General features: G+C 37.3%; 2 protein-coding genes across 4 annotated transcripts in view; both read left to right on the top strand.

The window, feature by feature from the left end:
* The window catches only part of LOC133569175 (nebulin-like), a 107724-nt gene extending 94684 nt beyond the window's left edge, over positions 1–13040 (top strand). Inside the window, exons 58-61 of one of the 2 annotated variants that reach the window (XM_061921371.1) lie at positions 2272–2364; positions 2473–2592; positions 5189–5322; positions 5383–13040. In XM_061921371.1, the coding sequence (XP_061777355.1) occupies positions 2272–2364; positions 2473–2592; positions 5189–5322; positions 5383–5559 (524 nt within the window). In that variant the 3' untranslated portion in view covers positions 5560–13040. The remainder of the gene's footprint in view (positions 1–2271; positions 2365–2472; positions 2593–5188; positions 5323–5382) is intronic. The other variant, XM_061921372.1, reaches the window with a different exon arrangement.
* Positions 13041–18101: 5061 nt separating this feature from the next.
* ssr1 (signal sequence receptor, alpha) overlaps positions 18102–19621 on the top strand; it is an 18455-nt gene continuing 16935 nt past the window's right edge. For both annotated transcript variants that reach the window (XM_061921370.1, XM_061921369.1), the window contains exon 1: positions 18102–18264. In XM_061921370.1, coding sequence (XP_061777354.1) covers positions 18195–18264 — 70 coding nt within the window. In that variant the 5' untranslated portion in view covers positions 18102–18194. The remainder of the gene's footprint in view (positions 18265–19621) is intronic.

Raw genomic sequence — 19621 nt, 5'->3', positions numbered from 1 at the left:
TTAAGGTCTTAATGATAAGTTAAAGTTAAAGTACCAATGATTGTCACACACACACTAGGTGTGGCGAAATTATTCTCTGCATTTGACCCATCGCTCTTGATCACCCCCTGGTGTTAGGGTTAGGGTTAGGGTTGATGCTGAGTGCCAAGCAGGGAGGTAATTGCTCCCATTTTTATAGTCTTTGGTATGACTATATATATATATATATATATATATATATATATGTATATATATATATATATATATATTTGTGTCCTGTCCAGCCTCTCAGACTATTCATATACTAGTTGATGTAGATCAGGGGTCAGCAAACTTTTTGACCCGGGGGCCGTATTGGGTTAATATATATATATATATATATATATATATATATATATATATATATATATATATATATATATATATATATATATATATATATATATATATATATATATATATATATATATATATATATATATATATATATATAAACTGCGGTATAGCTCGGTTGGTAGAGCGGCCGTGTCAGCAACTTGAGGGTTGCAGGTTCGATCCCCGCTTCCGCCATCCTAGTCACTGCCGTTGTGTCCTAGGGCAAGACACTTTACCCACCTGCTCCCAGTGCCACCCACACTGCTTTAAATGTAACTTAGATATTGAGTTTCACTATGTAAAGCGCTTTGAGTCATTAGAGAAAAAGCGCTATATAAAGATAATTCACTTCACTTCACTTTTTATTACCTTTATTTTATTAGCCGCAGGCCGGATTTTGGATGCTGGCGTGCCTTATCTGCCTAGGAGACCCAGTAACGAGCGCTAGAGAATGGATTGTAGGATGCGCGAAAAAGGACGGATTAAAAAAAAATTGGAATCAAAAAATAAATAACAATTCTTATTTACTGTAGCTGAGATAGGCGCCAGCGACCCCAAAAGGGAATAAGCGGTAGAAAATGGATGGACGGATTTACTTTTTAGCAAGGACGACTCGCGGGCCAGATTTTGGACGCTGGCTTGCCGTATCTGCATAGGAGACTCAGTAACAAGCGGTAGAAAATGGATTGATGGATGGGTAAAAAAGAACAGATTAAAAAAATAATAATGAAAAAATGTTTTGATTTTAACTTTGTACTACCCGCGGGCTGCATTTTGGACGCTGGCGGGCCGTAGTTTGGGGACCCCTTATGTAGATGATCATGTCTGTGTACAGATTCACTTTAGAAAAGAGAAGAGTTGTATACTTCTCTTGTTACCTTAAATTAAATGTTTTAGTAGAAAATCTATTTTCTTTAAGGTAATAAAGAAATTGATCACAGCTGATATGTTTTTGAAAAAGTATTGAATTTGAATCAAAAATCGGTTTAAATCGATTAATCGATTATGAATCAGAAGTCAATTCTGAATCGAATCGTGGGGTGCCCAAAGATGGACACCCCTACTTTAAATAGCATTTAAAAAACAAAAAAACAAAACATTCCTGCTGCATATCTTTAAAAATAAAAAGTTTTCGAAATAAAAGCTCAGCATCAGCTGCATCATCGATATTTTTCATTTTTCGGAATTAAAAATGCCAGCAAAGGGGTCGAGAATGTGAGAACGAGGACTGTGGGGTTTGTTTTTCCAGAATGCAAAGGAAAGTTGGAGCGGCCAAGGCGTGAAGGTAATGACATCTTTATTTTAACACTAATAAAAGGAATAAACAAAAGGCGCGCACAAGGGCTGGAGGAACAAAACTTGGCTATAAAAACAAAAACTAGCACAAAGGCTGAACTATGGACAAAAAAACAAAAGACACTAACTGTGGCATTAATAAACAAAACTTACTTGCGATGGTGTAAACAGGGCAGCATGGACTATGAAATTATTATTATTGTTTATTGTGAGCGAACTGTGGTGCTGAATTTCCCCCAATAATCAATAAAGTACTTTCTATTCTTTTCTATTCTATTCTAAATAAGCAGCGTGAACTAAGCATGAAACCGTAAACATGACATGAAGCAGAGTGGAGGTAAAGTCGCCAGGCTAACTTCCTGGCAACTTTAGGTTTAGATAATAGTCATAATTAGTGAAAACTGGTGCGGACTCCAAATGTGACACAGGTGGAACTAATGGTTGCTATGGTGACAAAACAAGAGTGTAAAAGCAGGAACTGAGTGTCCAAAAAACAAACAAAATCCTGATCAACAGACATGACAGAGAATCCTTGATGTGGACTTATTGTAGTTCCGGCTGGTTCTTCTGGCCCGACTGGAACGTTAGCATGTTAACCTTCACCCCCTGGTGTGTTAAAAGACCTGAAGGTGTGGCGAACAGACCCAGGCTCCATCTTTGACTTCGACCCTCTGGAAGACGACATCCAGTCCAAGAGCCTCCGCAGGATGTCTGGTAGTCCATCCCCTCTGTAATCATTAGCGTGTGCAGGCGATGGTGATCCTTTTGACCATGTGTCCCCCCCCCCCCCCCCCCCCCCCCCCCTCCCCCCCCTGGTGCCAGAGCGGGCCGACCGCAGGCTGAGCAGGCGTCAGTCCCCGGCGCCCAGTCACGGCGGCGCTCAGTCCGTCAGCTCGCTGACCTCTGACCTTTGGGAGCGCAGCAGCAACAGCGACACAGCCGGTACCTGACCAGCACAGGCGCCCTATTAACATTGCGTGGTGTGATTGGACGTTAACGTCACGCGTGGGGCTGCAGGTGCATGAACACATTCAGGGAGGGAAAAGACAAAACTCCTCCATGCATGTCTTAGTGGAGCTTGCTGTGTGCACTGGGAAGAGAAAAGGGCGTCCCTCAAGGCACCAGGTTAAGTCCTCTACTTTTTGGCCGCTATAAAGTGTTTGCCCGCACTTTCATTAATGTAACTTGCTGTAGCTTGTTTACTTCAGATGCAGTCAGTAGTTCTTGAATGATACTTGTGGTGTTCCTCAGGGTTCCGTTTTAGGTCCTCTCATTTTCACCATTTGGGCTACTCAATCTTTGTCTTTATTACAACAGCTTTTTATATATATATATAACTGAATTTTTGGGCGTTTCAGTTTCTTTAACTAAATTCTTCTGCTGACAACCTCATCAAATACAAATTTGTAAGAAAAATGTGAGTGTTTGAAAATTCTGTGTAAAAATAGTGTATAAGAAATGCAGAAAGAAATTCAAGCAGTAAAGTTCAGTTTGAAAAAAATCCTGTGCATAAAAATATTGTGTAAAATATGCAGAAAAAAGCAGTATATTAGCATTAAATGCATAAAAAAAGAAATATTCAGTGCAAAATAAATTCAGTGTATAAAAATTAAGTGCAAAAAAAATCAGTTTGAGAAATTCCCTGCAGAAAAATTCAAGGTGAAAAAATGTGTGTATAAACATAGTTTGTAAAACAGGCAAAAAAATCCGAGTACAAAAATTCAGTGTACAAAGTTCAGTGCAAAAAAATCCCAGTGTATAAACATTTAATATACAAAAAATAATCGTTTAAATCTACTGTGTAAAACATGCAGAAAGGTTCAGTGCAAACAAAATCAGTACATCAATATTCAGTGCAAAATAAATTCAGTGTATAAAAATTCACTGCAAAATAAATTCAGTGAAAGAAAATCTGTTGAAAAATTCAGTGCAGAAAAATTCAAGTTGAAAAAATGTGTTTAAACTTAGTATGTAAAAAAGGCGGACAACATCTGAGTATAAAAAGTTCACTGCAAAAAAATATCAGTGTATAAACATTTACTGTACCAAAAATAATTGTTTAAATTAACTGTGTATAAGATGCAGAAAGGTTGAGTGCAAACAAAAAACAGTACTTAAATATTCAGTGCAAAATAAATCAGCGTTGAGAAATTCCCTGCAGAAAAATTCAAGGTGAAAAAATGTGGTCATAAACATAGTTTGTTAAAAATGCAGAAAAAAATCAAGAGCATAAAAAGTGCAAAAAACATTTAATGTACAAAAAGTATTTGTTTAAAATTACTGTGTAAAACATGCACAAAGGCTCAGTGCAAAGAAAAAAAACAGTATATAAATATTCAGTGAAAAATAAATTCAGTGTATAAAAATTCAGTGAAAAAAAAAATCTGTTGAAAATTTCAGTGCGGAAAAATTCTAGGTAAAAAAAAAAAGTGTAAAAAAATGCAACGAGTCCAGAAATATTTGTTGCTTCAAAATTCATGACCCACTTCTGGTAAATTAAGACTGAAGCAATCGATCCTGTCTAAGATCCAGCCAATGAGGTGTCAAGTTTGAAGTCACTTTAGATTTCTACACTGAAATTTTTTTATAGCTTATTTTGAAATAATCTATTTTAAAAAACAACATTTTTTAACACAAATTTTGCTCTGAAATGTGTATTCAATGAACATGTCAGAATCATTTGTTTAAAACATTTCAGTTTACGGAAATTAAACGCAAAAAAAAAAGGTTTTTATAATAAAAAAACCTCAAGACTAAATAAGACTAACAGTCAAGGGAGAAGTCCCGCCCCCAAAGAGTGTCACCTGACCACACTTAAAGGGACAGTAACATGATGCAGGAAACCCAGCACGCAACTTTCTTACTTTAGTCACGATAAGGGATGTCCGATTATATCGGACTGCCGATATATGCTTTAAAACGTAATATTGTAAATTATCTGTATCGATTTCAAAATTATCAGTATCTGTTTCAAAAAACTCAAATTTATGACTTTATAGAACGCCGCTGTGTACACGGACGTAGGGAAAAGTACAGAGTGCCAATAAACCGTAAAGGCACTGCCCAATCACATAATATCTACGGCTTTTCACACACACAAGTGAATGCAATGCATACTTGGTCAACAGCCATACAGGTCACACTGAGGGTGGCCGTATAAACAACTTTAACACTGTTACAAATATGCGCCACACTGTGAACCCACACCAAACAAGAATGGCAAACACAATTTCGGGAGAACATCCGCACCGTAACACAACATAAACACAACAGAGCAAATACCCAGAATCCCTTGCAGCACTAACTCTTTTTAGGATGCTACAATATAGACCCCCACAACCTCGCCCACCCCAACCTCCTCATGCTCCCTAAGGGAGAGTTGAGTTAATTCCACGACTGTATGTATCGGTATCGGTTGATATCGTAATCGGTAATTAAGAGTTGGACGATATCGGCAAAAAAGCCATTATCGGACATCTCTAGTCAGGATGACATTTCCAACCGCCTCATTTCCACCCTCTTGTGTTCTGTGGCACAGCTCCCGTGCTGCCTGGCGCGTACCAGCAGGGGGTGCACGTGCATCAGCACCCGCAGCATCACCACGGCTACATGCACCAGACCAGCATGTCGTCCGTCAGATCCGTCACGTCGCCGCCGCACTCGGCCACCACGGTGAGTCACGCAGGCGCCCACGGCCGCCGCTCACTCACTCTCCACTCGCCTGCCGAGCAGCGGGTCTACCGGGCGCTGTACGACTACGCGGCGCAAGACCACGACGAGGTCTCCTTCAGGGACGGCGACGTCATCGTCAACGCCCAGCCCATCGACGAGGGCTGGATGTACGGCACCGTGCAGCGCACCGGCAAGTCCGGGATGTTGCCGGCCAACTACGTGGAGTGTTGTAACTAGTTTCTGTGTGTGTGTGTGTGCAGTAGGAAGGGGATTCACACGGCCCCGTTCGTCGCGGTTTACCTGACACATGAAAAGTGACAAATTTGGAACTTTAGTTCGGTATCTTAAAATGTTTTTTGTGGCAATTCCAGCGCCAGTTACTTCTATTATTTTCAGCAAATTTAAAACAATTACCCTCCCTCCCCCCGCCCCCACCCCTCTTCCTCTCCCACGAGACCCACCCAGGAATGGGGCCGTATGAATCCCTTCCCTAGTGTGTGTGTGTGTAGTTTCTATATTTCACAGTACGTCCAGTACAAACAGCAGGACTCGAATCATATCACAAAGAGAAAGAAAGGCTGCGTTTATGTTTATGTTTTGAGATAGGCTCCAGCAGCCCCCACCACCCCAAAAAGGGACAAGCGGTAGGAAATGGATGGATAGATCTACAGCCCAGAGAGGAAGTGACAGCTGCCATGTTGTCTTTTTTTTAAGTAAAACTCACATTTCTTTGCTTTTGGAATGGAAACACACCATTTTTTTAAGCCCTATTTTTTCTCTAACTTTACATCATGAGGCTTTTAACATGCACAAATACTCACAAATGATTACTTGTTACAATATTTAAAAATTTCACAAAATATCGACATTGACTCTCTGGCGCCCTCCTTGAAGATTAGAAAAAAAACCCACTGGAAACGTCAATCATGACAGGAAGCACATAAAGTTTTACAATTCAGTGTGTAAAAATTCAGTTTCTAAAAATATCATGTAAAAAAATAAAAATCAGTGTATAAAATTTCAGTGCAAAAAAAATTCAGTGTATAAAAATGTAGCTCAAAAAAAAAATGTAATGAATGAAAATTGAATGTGAAAAATTCAGTGCAAGAAAAATTTTGTGTGGAAAAAATTGGGTACGTTGTATAAAGATTCAGCGCCCAAAAAAATGTTAATGTTTACAATTTCAGTGCAAAAACAATTCAGTTTATAAAAAAATTGTGCATGAAAATTCAAAGCAAAAAATCAGTTTGTAAAATTTCAGTGAAAAAATAATTCAATCTACAAAAATATACTGCAAAGAAAATGTATGAAAATTGAATGTGAAAAATTCAGTGCACAAAAAATTCAGTCTGGAAAAAAATCAGTGTATAAAAAATTGTGAATAATTGCAGACACATTTAGCGTAAAAAGGAATACAGTTTATAAAAAATTGGTGCCCAAAAAAATTTAATTGTAAGATTTCAGTGCAAGAAAAAAAATCTGTGTATGAAAATTCAAAGCAAAAAAATCAGTTTAGAAAATTTCAGTGCAAAAAAAAAAATTGTGTTTAAAAAATTCAGTGCAAAGAAAATGTAATGTATGAAAATTGAATGTGAAAAAATCAGTGCAAGAAAAATTCAATGTGGAAAAAAAATCAGTGTATAAAAATGCAGACAAATTCAGTGCAAAGAAATTTTAATGTATACAATTTCAGTGCAAAAAAAATCAGTCCAAAAAAAATTAGTGCAGAAAAAATGGAATGTATGAAATTTGAATGTGAAAAATTCAATGCAAGAAAAATTCAGTGTGGAAAAAAATACAGTGTAAAAATACAGACAAATTCAGTGCAAAATATGAGTACAGTATATAAAAATTCAGTGCAAAAAATTTGGTACACTGTATAACAATTCAGTGCATAAAAAATGTTAATGTATACAATTTCAGTGCAACAAAAATTCAGTGTATAAAACATTTAATGTATAAAAATTCTAAGCAAAAAAATCAGTTTATAAAATTTCAGTGCAAAAAAAATTCAGTCTATAAAAATGTATTGTAAAGAAAATGGAATGTATGAAAATTTAATGTGAAAAATTCAATGCAAGAAAAATTTAATGTGGAAAAAAATACAGTGTAAAAATGCAGACTAATTCAGTGCAAAAAATAAGTACAGTATATAAAAATTCCGTGCAAAAAAATTGGTACGGTCTATAACAATCCCGTGCATTAAAATGTTAATGTATACAATTTCAGTGCAAAAACAATTCAGTTTAAAACATATTTAGTGTATGAAAATTCCAAGCGAAAAAGTCAGTTAATAAAATTTCAGTGCAAAAAAAATTCAATATAAAAATGTAGTGCAAAAAAAATGTGAAAACTTTAGTGCAAGAAAAATTCAGTGTGGAAAAAAAAACTGTAAAAATGCAGACAAATTCAGTTCAAAAAATTGGTACAGTATATAAAAATTCAGTGCAGAAAAAAAAGTTCAAGTATAAAAATTCAGTGCACAAAAAATTCAGTCTGGAAAAAAATCAGTGTATAAAAAATTGTGTAAAATTGCAGACCCATTCAGCGCAAAAAGGAATACAGTTTATAAAAAATTGGTGCCCCAAAAATTTTTTATTATGAAATTTCAGTGCAAAAAAAAAAAAATCAGTGTATGAAAATTCAAAGCAAAAAAATCAGTTCATAAAATTTCAGTGCGAAAAAAATTCAGTCTATAAAAATTTAGTGCAAAGAAAATGTAATGTATGAAAATTGAATGTGAAAAAAATCAGTGCAAGAAAAATTCAATGTGGAAAAAAATCAGTGTGTAAAAATGCAGACAAATTCAGTGCAAAAAATGAGTACAGTATATAAAAATTCAGTGCAAAAAAAGTTCAAGTATAAAATTTCAGTGCAAAAAAATGTCAGTGTATAAAAATTTACCGTATGAAATTTCACTGCAAAAAAATTAGTGTATAAAAGTTAAGTGCAAAAAAACATGTAATGTATAAATATCGAATGAAAAATTTGGTGCAAGAAAAATTCAGTGCAAAAAAAAATGAGTATATAAAAGTTCAGTGCAAAAAAAAATGAGTATATAAAAGTTCAGTGCAAAAAAAAATGTAATGTCTAAAAATTGTCTGTAAGAAAAAATTCAGTAGAAGATAAATCCAGTCTAAAAATGCAAAATTATTCTGTGCAGAAATATTTGTTGCTTCAAAACTCCAAGACCCAATTCCGGTAAATTAAGACTGAAGCTATCGATTCTGTGTCAGAACCAGCCAATGAGGTGACAAGTGTGCAATAGAAATTTTTGCACTTCATTTTTTTACACTGAATTGTAAAACTCTATTTTTTGACGGAGTGAATTTGTACCCACTTTGAGTGTGGTTTGTATATTTCTATGTAAAGAACAGCCAGTGCACACATCAGCACTCTAAACACATCACCAAGAGAAAGAAAGGTTGTGTTTATGTTTTGTGTTTTGATCTACAGCTCAGAGAGGAAGTGACCGCTGTCATGTTGTCTTTTTTTTAAGCAACACTTCGCTTTTAGAACGGAAACTCCCCATTTTAGCTCTATTTTTCTCTAAACATAAAATGTCAACACCAGCTCCCTTTTTAAAGATTTAAAAAAAATGATCCCCTGCTAGCAGATTGACGTATCGTCACAAAAATCGGCGAGGACGTCCAACATGACAGGAAGCACATAAAAGGCTCAAGAACCCATATTTGAAAACAAACAGGAAGTCGGTCATCTTGGTTTACACCCGCCATTCCAGGCCATACTTGCCAACCTTGAGACCTCCAAATTTGGGAGGTGGGCGGGGCTTGTGATTGATTGATTGAGACTTTTATTAGTAGATAGTACAGTACATATTCCGTACAATTGACCACTAAATGTTAACACTCGAATAGTTTTTCCAACCTTTTTAAGTCGGGGTCCACGTTAATCAAGTCATGGTAAGAGGGGAGGAGTACATTTATAGCTAGAATTCACTATATATGTGTATATATATGTATATATGTATATACAGTATATATATATATATATATATGTGTATATGTAAGAAATACTTGAATTTCAGTGTTCATTTATTTACACATATACACACACATAACACTCCTTTACCCATTGTTAAATTTGAAAATGCAATGCTTTGCAGCCCGTAGCACAGCCTTTGAAGGAGCATAGGTATGGGCAGCATCTGTGACATTTAATTTGCATTTTTTTAAAGGCCTACTGAAATGAGATTTTCTTATTTAAACAGGGATAGCAGGTCCATTCCTTGTGTCATACTTGATCATTTCGCGATATTGCCATATTTTGGCTGAAAGGATTTAGTAGAGAACATCGACGATAAAGTTCGCAACTTTTTTTCGCTACTAAAAAAGCCTTGCCTGTACCGGAAGTAGCAGACGAGGTGCACGTGACGTCACGGGTTGTGGAGCTCCTCACATCCTCACATTGTTTATAATCATGGCCACCAGGAGCAAGTGCAATTCGGACCGAGAAAGCGACGAGTTCCCCATTAATTTGAGCGAGGATGAAAGATTTGTGGATGAGGAAAGTTAGAGTGAAGCACTTAAAAAAAAAAAAATGGCCACGACTCCAGGCGACGGCAGTGTGAGCGATTCAGACGTTATTAGACACATTTACTAGGATAATTCTGGAAAATCCCTGATCTGCTTATTGTGTTAATAGTGTTTTGGTGACATTATAAAGTCATACCTGAAAGTCGGAGGGCTGCGGTGAACGCCAGTGTCTCTCAGAGGAGCCAAGATCACAGCTGCCTTTTTGACAGCTACAGGAGGAGGTCGCATAATCCACTCAAGTCTCCGGTAAGAGCCAATTTAATATCACAATTTTCCCATCCAAAAACTTGCCGGTTGACGTAGAAAACCATGTTCGCTCGACCGCTCTGTGTCTAAGCTTCACAACAAACAAAGAAACACCGGCTGTGTTTCGGTTGCTAAAGACAGCTGCAATCCACCGCTTTCCACCAACAGCATTCTTCTTTGACGTCTCCATTATTAATTGAACAAATTGCAAAAGATTCAGCAACACAGATGTCCAAATTACTGTGTAATTATGCGATGCAGAGAGACGACTTTTTGCCGGTGCTGGGATAATATGTCCCCTCCAACCAAAAACGTCACAAACACGCGTCATCATACGCGACCTTTTCAACAAGAAACTCTGCAGGAAATTTAAAATTGTAATTTAGTAAACTAAAAAGGCCGTATTGGCATGTGTTGCAATGTTAATATTTCATCATTGATATATAAACTATCAGACTGCGTGGTCGGTAGTAGTGGCTTTCAGTAGGTGTCCATCCTCGTTCTATTCTCTGTCACTATCTTTCTAACCTCTCTGACGACGCATTGCTGGGCGGCACACACAAAAGTGCTCTCATAAAATGCACCAGAGGCTGGAATCTTCCATCTCTCCCTGGCATAGTCCTTCCCCTTCGAGTTGTCCCGGATGAACTGAAATTCTTGTTTCCAATCGGTCTCGAGCCGTCGTCGTGTGGGTTCTCAGGACCACCAAGGAATGACATTCTGTCGAGCAGGTTTTGCAATATTTAAGTCTCTTGCCGGTTTTCTTTGCAGTCTTCCCGTTTTTCTGCTCGTTCTTCCGCTCCAGCTTTTCGGCTGCATGCGTCGTCTTCCTTGCGCTCTTTTCCTCTCGCGTTCACCATCGGCTTCCTTCTGGCCTCTCCTCTCTCCGTCTCTCCCCCCCGGCGTTTACGGCCACTGCCCTTTTATACAGCGCGAGAGGAGATTTAAATTGTGCCCAGCTGGGCGATCCACGCACCTGATAATATTTGCGGGGTTGATTCCGGCGCGCCCTGTCTCGCTGCTTGCTCGCAGTCCACGCCTCCTCGCCGCCATCTCAGGCGTGCCCTGCCTCGCTGTCGGACTGCCGGCTCCGCCTCTCCACACCAATCATTTTAGAACTTGCAAGCGTACTTCTTCTCCTTACTCGTCGACGCCATGACCGTCTCTTTTTCGTTCTTCTGCTTCATCTCTGTTTTGTTTTTTGGACATTACTATTTGCCGTAGATTTGAAGCAATGCATGATGGGAATCCGGATGTTGTGTGTCAGTGTATTAACGTGCCGGCTGGAATAAAGACACGCTGAGAAATAGCTCCCTGCCTGCCTACTTTATGGGTTATAGATAAAGCTATGGATAATGGAGACGTATATAGTGAAGTGAAGTGAATTATATTTATATAGCGCTTTTCTCAAAGTGACTCAAAGCGCTTTACATTGTGAAACCCAATATCTAAGTTACGTTTTTTAAACCAGTGTGGGTGGCACTGGGAGCAGGTGGGTAAAGTGTCTTGCCCAAGGACACAACGGCAGTGACTAGGATGCCAGAAGCGGGGATCGAACCTGCAACCCTCAAGTTGCTGGCACAGCCGCTCTACCAACCGAGCTATACCGTCCCCGCTTAATAGTCTCTGTAACGATTAATAGTCTCTGTAACGATTGCTGGGCATTGTGATGCGGAGGCGTTCTTTCAAGGATGCAGCCGGGATCGAACACAGCGTGAAGGTAAAATGATAGATTTATTTAATAAATACAACAGACTAAGAACAGAAGAACTGGTACTAGGCAGAAAAAAACCAAAGCGCTAGCATGGGAGCTAGGGAAATAACCGACAAATTTGCACAAGGCACAAAAGGCAAAACAAAAACTACTAGCATGAGAGCTAGAGGTAGTAAACAAATGCATAGCGCGAAAGCTAGCAAGTACAAATATGGAATAGGAATCGTTACTGAAATGAAACAAACTGCGTGAAACACTTACTAGGATGCGAGAGTGAATGAACAGAAAAGACAGGCTTAAATAAGGGTGGTGATTAACAAAACAGGTGTGCGTCAACAGCGAGTAGCAGGTGGAACTCATATGAAACCATGGTAACCAGATAAAACAGGAACTAAGGAAGTCAAACAACAGAATTTGATACAAAACGGAACAAATCTAGACTATGGAATGATCCGGGAAGCGGATCATAACGGTCTCTTTCTTGTTGTGTGTGCAGTTGTGCACTGAGCTCAAAAAGCCGGAGATGTTTTAACGTGGCTGGGACACGCTGTTTATAAGGAGGAAAAGTGGACGTGACGACAGGCTGGCCTCACTCAGGTCCGGCTGGAAATCGGGAGGAATTCGGGAGAATGGTGGCCCCCTTGGAGATTTTCGGGAGAGGCACTAAAATCCGGGAGTCTCCCCGGGAAATTCGGGAGGGTTGGCAAGTATGTTTTAGGCTAAAAACTGGGATCGTACTGTAACAAACTCCTCTTCGATGAAATAAGTTGCGGTTAAAAAACGACGGATGGGCGCTGATAAATTGCGAAGGATTTTTGCCTCCGCCATAAGATGTGGGCGTGGTCGGGCGCCAACCTGATCTGATGGTTCGCCACAAAACTTTCAACTTTTATAACTCGGCTCCACAAGTTCAGATATTGGTTAGATTTGGTACAAATGAGGATGATGACACCCTAAAGTGCTAGATTGGTCGGTGCCTATTTGTATCCATTCGTAGGGGGCGGAGCTTGGTCTGAAAATTGCTCCTCGTCATCTACCATCAAACTGACTTTCAATTGTTATTGTTTTTATTTTCCTCTCTTTTATAATGTTTTCTTTGGTTGGGATTATACTTTCAATTGCATGTAATTTCACTTTCTATCGCACCACATATGTACTGCTATGCCTCCAATGAGAAATAAAACATGTTTTATGATCACAAATGCTGTTTTCAGTCAATCAATTCCAACTAATGAGGTAAATTAGTAGATGTCAAGTCTAGGACTGTGACTTGGATTATTTCTTCGATGCAAAGGAAAATTGGCACGAGCCAGACGTGAATGTGAGTACATGTGTATTTATATACTAACAAAAAGACAAACAAAGGAAGCAAAACAAAAAGCACACACAAGGGCGGAGAACAAACTTGACTAATGAAAAAACAAAAGACTAGCACAAAGGCTACAAACTATAGACCTGAAACAAAAACTTGCACTGTGGCATAAATAACAAAAACTTACGTGGCGTGGACAAAATAAACAGCATGGTATGGCATGAAGACAGTTGAGGTATATGAGAAGTTGGTAACTGTGGCTTAAATAATAGCTATGATAATTATCAACAGGTGTGAGGGCTGAGGACAGGGGCGTGACATTCGGGCAAGGTGAAAATCAATGAGTAGCTATGGTGATAAAACAAACATAGGAACCGATTGTCCAAAAAAACAAAAACAAACATGACAAAAACAAAATATGATTTCATGGGCGTGACAGTAGCACAGAATCAGTCAATTACAAATCCATAGTGAAGCAATTTGAACATTAATGCTGTAATAAGAGAGCATTAATAAAAATTGTGAAGCGCAAACTCAAGGACCGGGGGCCAAATCTGGCTCGCCACATTATTTTATGTGGCCCGCGAAAGCTTGGAAACAAAGTGCATTAATAAAATGCTTAATCTTTTCTTACTAAATATGTTTGTTCTTTGCCTTTTGATGTTAAAAATCATGTACTGCATGCAATTGCATAGCTTTTAATTAAAATTCAATATTGCCAAAACCAAAATATTATATTATCATGTATTCCCAAAAAGATTTTTTCTTAAAATAAAGATAAATACTGTACTTAAATATCTGCATGACTTATGATTTCAAAAGAAATTATTAATCAAATTGTAGACTGTAAAATTGACAATATATTTTACTGTTAAATTCCGCCAAGTTTTTTTTTTTTACTGTAAAATCAACTTTGATACGTTTTTTTTTCCCATATACATTAAGACACTAAAACATTAAAAACAAACAAAAAAACTTCAAAACAAGATTTTACGGTAAAAACAAAACTGGCAGCTCTGTTGCTTGAATTTAACGGCTAAAAACAGTGCTTTTGTTTTTCCATTCCATTCCATTTATTCAATTTTTTTAAACTACTCCTTTTACTGCAAAATGCTGGTGACTGAACTGCCAATTTTGAAGTAAAATAGAATTTTTTTTTTGCAACTTATGAAAAAAAATATTGTTAATGTATTATATGTATACATATATATATATATATATATATATGCATGTATATACCGGTATATGTGTATATATATGTATATATATGTGTGTATATATGTGTGTATATATGTATATATGTGTGTGTGTATATGTATATATGTGTATTTATATATGTGTGTGTGTATATAAATGTGTATATGTGTGTATATATGTATATATACATATATATGTATATATTACATATATATAAACATATATATAGTACATACATAAGTTGCAAAAAATATTTCAATTTTACTTAAAAAACTGGCAGTATATATATATACATATATATATATATATATGTGTGTGTGTATTTATATATATATATATATATATATATATATATATGTGTGTGTGTATTTATATATATATATATATGTGTGTATTTATATATATATATGTGTGTGTATATACATACATATAAACATATATATAGTAATTACATAAGTTGCAAAAAATATTTCAATTTTACTTAAAAAACTGGCAGTATATATATACATATATATATACATATATATATATATATATATATGTATATATATGTATATATTTATGGTAAATGGGTTGTACTTGTATAACGCTTTTCTACCCCTTTTTAAGGAGCCCAAAGCGCTTTGACAGTATTTCCACATTCACCCATTCACACACCCATTCACACACTGATGGTGGGAGCTGCCATGCAAGGCGCTCACCAGGACCCATCAGGAGCAAGGGTGAAGTGTCTTGCCCAAGGACACAGCGGACGTGACTCGGATGGTAGAAGGTGGGGATTGAACCAGTAACCCACGGATTGCTGGCACAGCCACTCTACCAACTTCGCCACGCCGTCCCTATATATGATGTTATATAATGTATATAATACATTAACAATATATTTTTGTACATAAGTTGCAAAAAAAATTTCATTTTTTCTTTAAAAACTGGCAATATATATATATATATATGTATGTATATATACGTATGTATATATATATGTATATATACAGTATATGCATGTATATGTGTATATTCATGTATATATGCATATATACATATATGTGTATATATATATACACAAGTTGCAAAAAAAAATCCAATTTTACTTAAAAAAACTGGCCATATATATATATATATATATATATATATATATATATATATATATATATATCAAATCTTTTCTTTTCTCCTCTGCCCCCCTCTCCCTTGTGGAGGGAGGGGGGAGCACAGGTCCGGTAGCCAGGGATGAAGTGCTAGCAGTCCAGAGTCGAGACCCGGGGTGGACCGCTCATCTGTGCATCGGTTGGGGACATCTCTGCACTGCTGACCTGTCTCCGCTCTGGATGGTCTCCTGCTGGGCCCACTATGGACTGGACTCTCACTATTATGTTAGATCCACTATGGACTGGACTCTCACTATAATGTTGGATCCACTATGGACTGGACTCTCACTATTATGTTAGATCCACTATGGACTGGACTCTCACTATTATGTTAGATCCACTATGGACTGGACTCTCACTATTATGTTAGATCCACAATGGACTGGACTCTCACTATTATGTTGGATCCACTATGGACTGGACTCTCACTATTATGTTAGATCCACTATGGACTGGACTCTCACTATTATGTTAGATCCACAATGGACTGGACTCTCACTATTATGTTGGATCCACTATGGACTGGACTCTCACTATTATGCTGGATCCACTACGGACTGGACTCTCACTATTATGTTAGATCCACAATGGACTCGACTCTCACTATTATGTTAGATCTACTATGGACTGGATTCTCACTATTATGTTCGATCCACTATGGACTGGACTCTCACTATTATGTTAGATCCACTATGGACTGGACTCTCACTATCATGTTAGATCCACTATGGGCTGGACTTTCACAATATTATGCTAGACCCACTCAACGCGTCCATTGCATCCGGTCTTCCGTAGGGGGGGTTAGGGGTCACCCACATCTGCGGTCCTCTCCAAGGTTTCTCATAGTCATTCACATTGACATCCCACTGGGCTGTGAGTTTTTCTTTGCCCCTTTGTGGGCTCTGAACCGAGGATGTCGTTGTGGCTTGTGCAGCCCTTTGAGACATTTGTGATTTAGGGCTGTATAAATAAACATTGATTGACAAAAGTTGTGTGATAACTTATACATAATTATTCTAGCAACGCTACTTCACATATCAGAAAAATGAATCACAAAAGTGAATCAAAGTAAAATAAATACGTAAATTAAAATAAATACATTATATAGGTATATATTTTTAATTGCTTTTTTGTTTAGACCAGGGGTCGCCAACGTTTCTGAAACTAAGAGCTACTTTTTGGGTACTGATTAATGCGAAGGGCTACCAGTTTGATACACACTTAGATAAATTGCCAGAAATAGCCAATTTGCTCAATTTACCTTTAATAAATAAATATCTCTCTCTCTCTCTCTCTCTCTCTCTCTCTCTCTCTCTCTCTCTCTCTCTCTCTCTCTCCTCTCTTTATATATATATATATCAATATATATATAAAATTGGGTATGTCATTCTGCCGTAAAAATGTTTTCCTTTTACAGAAGGTTTTTTGTAGAGAATAAATGATGAAAAAACACTTAACTGAACGGTTTAAAAGGAGGAAACAGTAAAAAAATGAAAATTACATTTTGAAACATAGTTTATCTTCGATTTCGACTCTTTAAAATTCAAAATTCAACAGAAAAAATGAAGAGAAAAACTAGCTAATTCGAATCTTTTTTTAAAAATTTAAAATATAATTTATGGAACATCATTAGTAATTTTTCCTGATTAAGATTAATTTTAGAATTTTGATGACATGTTTTAAATAGGTTAAAATCCAATCTGCACTTTGTTAGAATATATAACAAATTGGACCAAGCTATATTTCTAACAAAGACAAATCATTATTTCTTCTAGATTTTCCAGAGCAAAATTTTCTAAACAAATTCAAAAGACTTTGTAATAAGATTTAAATTTGATTCTAAAGATTTTCTAGATTTGCCAGAATATTTTGGGGAATTTTAATCATAATAAGTTTGAAGAAAAATTTCACAAATATTCTTTGTCGAAAAAACAGAAGCTCAAATGAAGAATTAAATTAAAATGTATTTATTATTCTTTACAATAAAAAAAATAAATTTACTTGAACATTGATTTAAATTGTCAGGAAAGAAGAGGAAGGAATTTAAAAGGTAAAAAGGTATATGTGTTTAAAAATCTTAAAATCATTTTTAAGGTTGTATTTTTTTGCAAACATTGTCTTTCTGAAAGTTATAAGAAGCAAAGTAAAAAAATAAATGAATGTATTTAAACAAGTGAAGACAAAATCTTTAAAATATTTTCTTGAATTTTCAAATTCTAATTGAGTTTTGTCTCTCTTAGAATTAAAAATGTCCAGCAAAGCGAGACCAGTTTGCTAGTAAATAAAAACTTTTAAAAATAGAGGCAGCTCACTGGTAAGTGCTGCTATTTGAGCTATTTTTAGAAGAGGCCAGCGGGCGACTCATCTGGTCCTTACGGGCGACCTGGTGCCCGCGGGCACTGCGTTGGTGACCCCTGCTTTAGGCATTTATTTTTTTAAATAATGTTCTACTCCAGTCGTCATTTGGGTGGGCAATTGCTGAAGCCGCAGCTGCATGTGCAATAAAAAACGGCTCCCACGAGAACGGCTCACAGCTGCGACTCGGCTCTCATCCTCACTTTAAAAAAAAAAAAAAGAAAGAAAGAAAAAGAGCCGTTGCAAAAGACTCGCTTCGTTCGCGAACGTCACACCTCCACCGCCTGTCAGCGGCTCTCCCCCGCAGCCTGTCCGAATGAGAAGGCGCTGATTTCGGCTTCACAATGATGACATTTCTCCCCAAACTCCTCCTGGTTGTGTTACTCGCCTTCCCGGCGCACATCGTCAGCAGGGGTTCGTAAGTCTAATGTCTCCCCCCGACCCCCGCCGCCATGTGAGGAAGAAAACAAACAACTTGACGCTAGCATTAGCCGCCTAGCTTGTTAGCTTAACTGCTAACTGACGCGAAGGCCATTCTCCTTGTGACATGTGCCGATATTCTTATTATTTTTATTAATTAGGCGGGTTTTTTTAACTTTAGATATTGTCTCACAGGTTGTACATCTCAACAAAACAATATCGCTCATGGTTAATCGGTAAAGTTAGTCTGCTTGCTCACACACTGACGTGTCCTTACTGCGAGCTAAGTGTGATTAGCCTTTTTTTTAATATCGCGATATTTTTAGGCAATATCGCGATACACGATATATATATCCATATTTTGCCTTACCCTTGAATGAACACTTGATGCATATAATCACAGCAGTATGATGATTCTATGTGTACATTAAAATATTCTTCATACTGCATGAAAGGCCTACTGCAATGAGATTTTATTATTTAAACGGGGATAGCAGGTCCATTCTATGTGTCATACTTGATCATTTCGCGATATTGCCATATTTTTGCTGAAAGGATTTAGTAGAGAATATCGACGATAAAGTTCACAACTTTTGGTTGCTGATAAAAAAGCCTTGCCTGTACCGGAAGTAGCAGACGATGTGCGCGTGACGTCACGGGTTGTTGAGCTCCTCAAATCCTCACATTATTTATAATCATAGCCACCAGCAGTGAGAGCGATTCGGACAGAGAAAGCGGCAATTTCCCCATTAATTTGAGCGAGGATGAAAGATTCGTGGATGAGGAAAGTGAGAGTGAAGGACTAGAAAAAAAAAAGACTATACAGTGGGAGCGATTCAGATGTTATTAGACAAATTTACTAGGATAATTCTGAAAAATCCCTTATCTGTTTATTGTGTTACTAGTGTTTCAGTGAGATTATATGGTCGTACCTGTACAACCTGAAGGTCGGCCCTGCACCTTTCTTCAGCACCAGTCGACGGGTGGTGGCGATGCCCATCTCTGCCCTTCGCAAGGGACCCTCTTTGAAACACGATCTTTTGAAATGATCGCTGCATAATACACTGTACTTTGTGTGTGTGGTCCAGTCCAACCGTGTTCGCTTGACCGCTCTGTTCCATAGTAAAGCTTCACCGTCATCTTTCGGGAATGTAAACAATAAAACACCAACTGTGTTTGTGTTGCTAAAGTGGTGCAATACACCACTTCCCACCTACAGCTTTTTTCTTTGGGCGCCCCCAATCCTGCCCACCTCAACCGACGCACGGGATGTATAATGTAGCCAAGAAGAGTCATGGATGCATGGGATTTTGGGTAATTGATATGTTGCGTTTATAATGTGTTACAGTGC

This window comes from Nerophis ophidion, linkage group LG15 (assembly GCF_033978795.1).
Source record: "Nerophis ophidion isolate RoL-2023_Sa linkage group LG15, RoL_Noph_v1.0, whole genome shotgun sequence".
Lineage (NCBI taxonomy): Eukaryota > Metazoa > Chordata > Actinopteri > Syngnathiformes > Syngnathidae > Nerophis > Nerophis ophidion.
The sequence above is the reverse complement of the archived record's forward strand: the minus strand, read 5'-3'. Positions and strand labels throughout refer to the sequence as shown.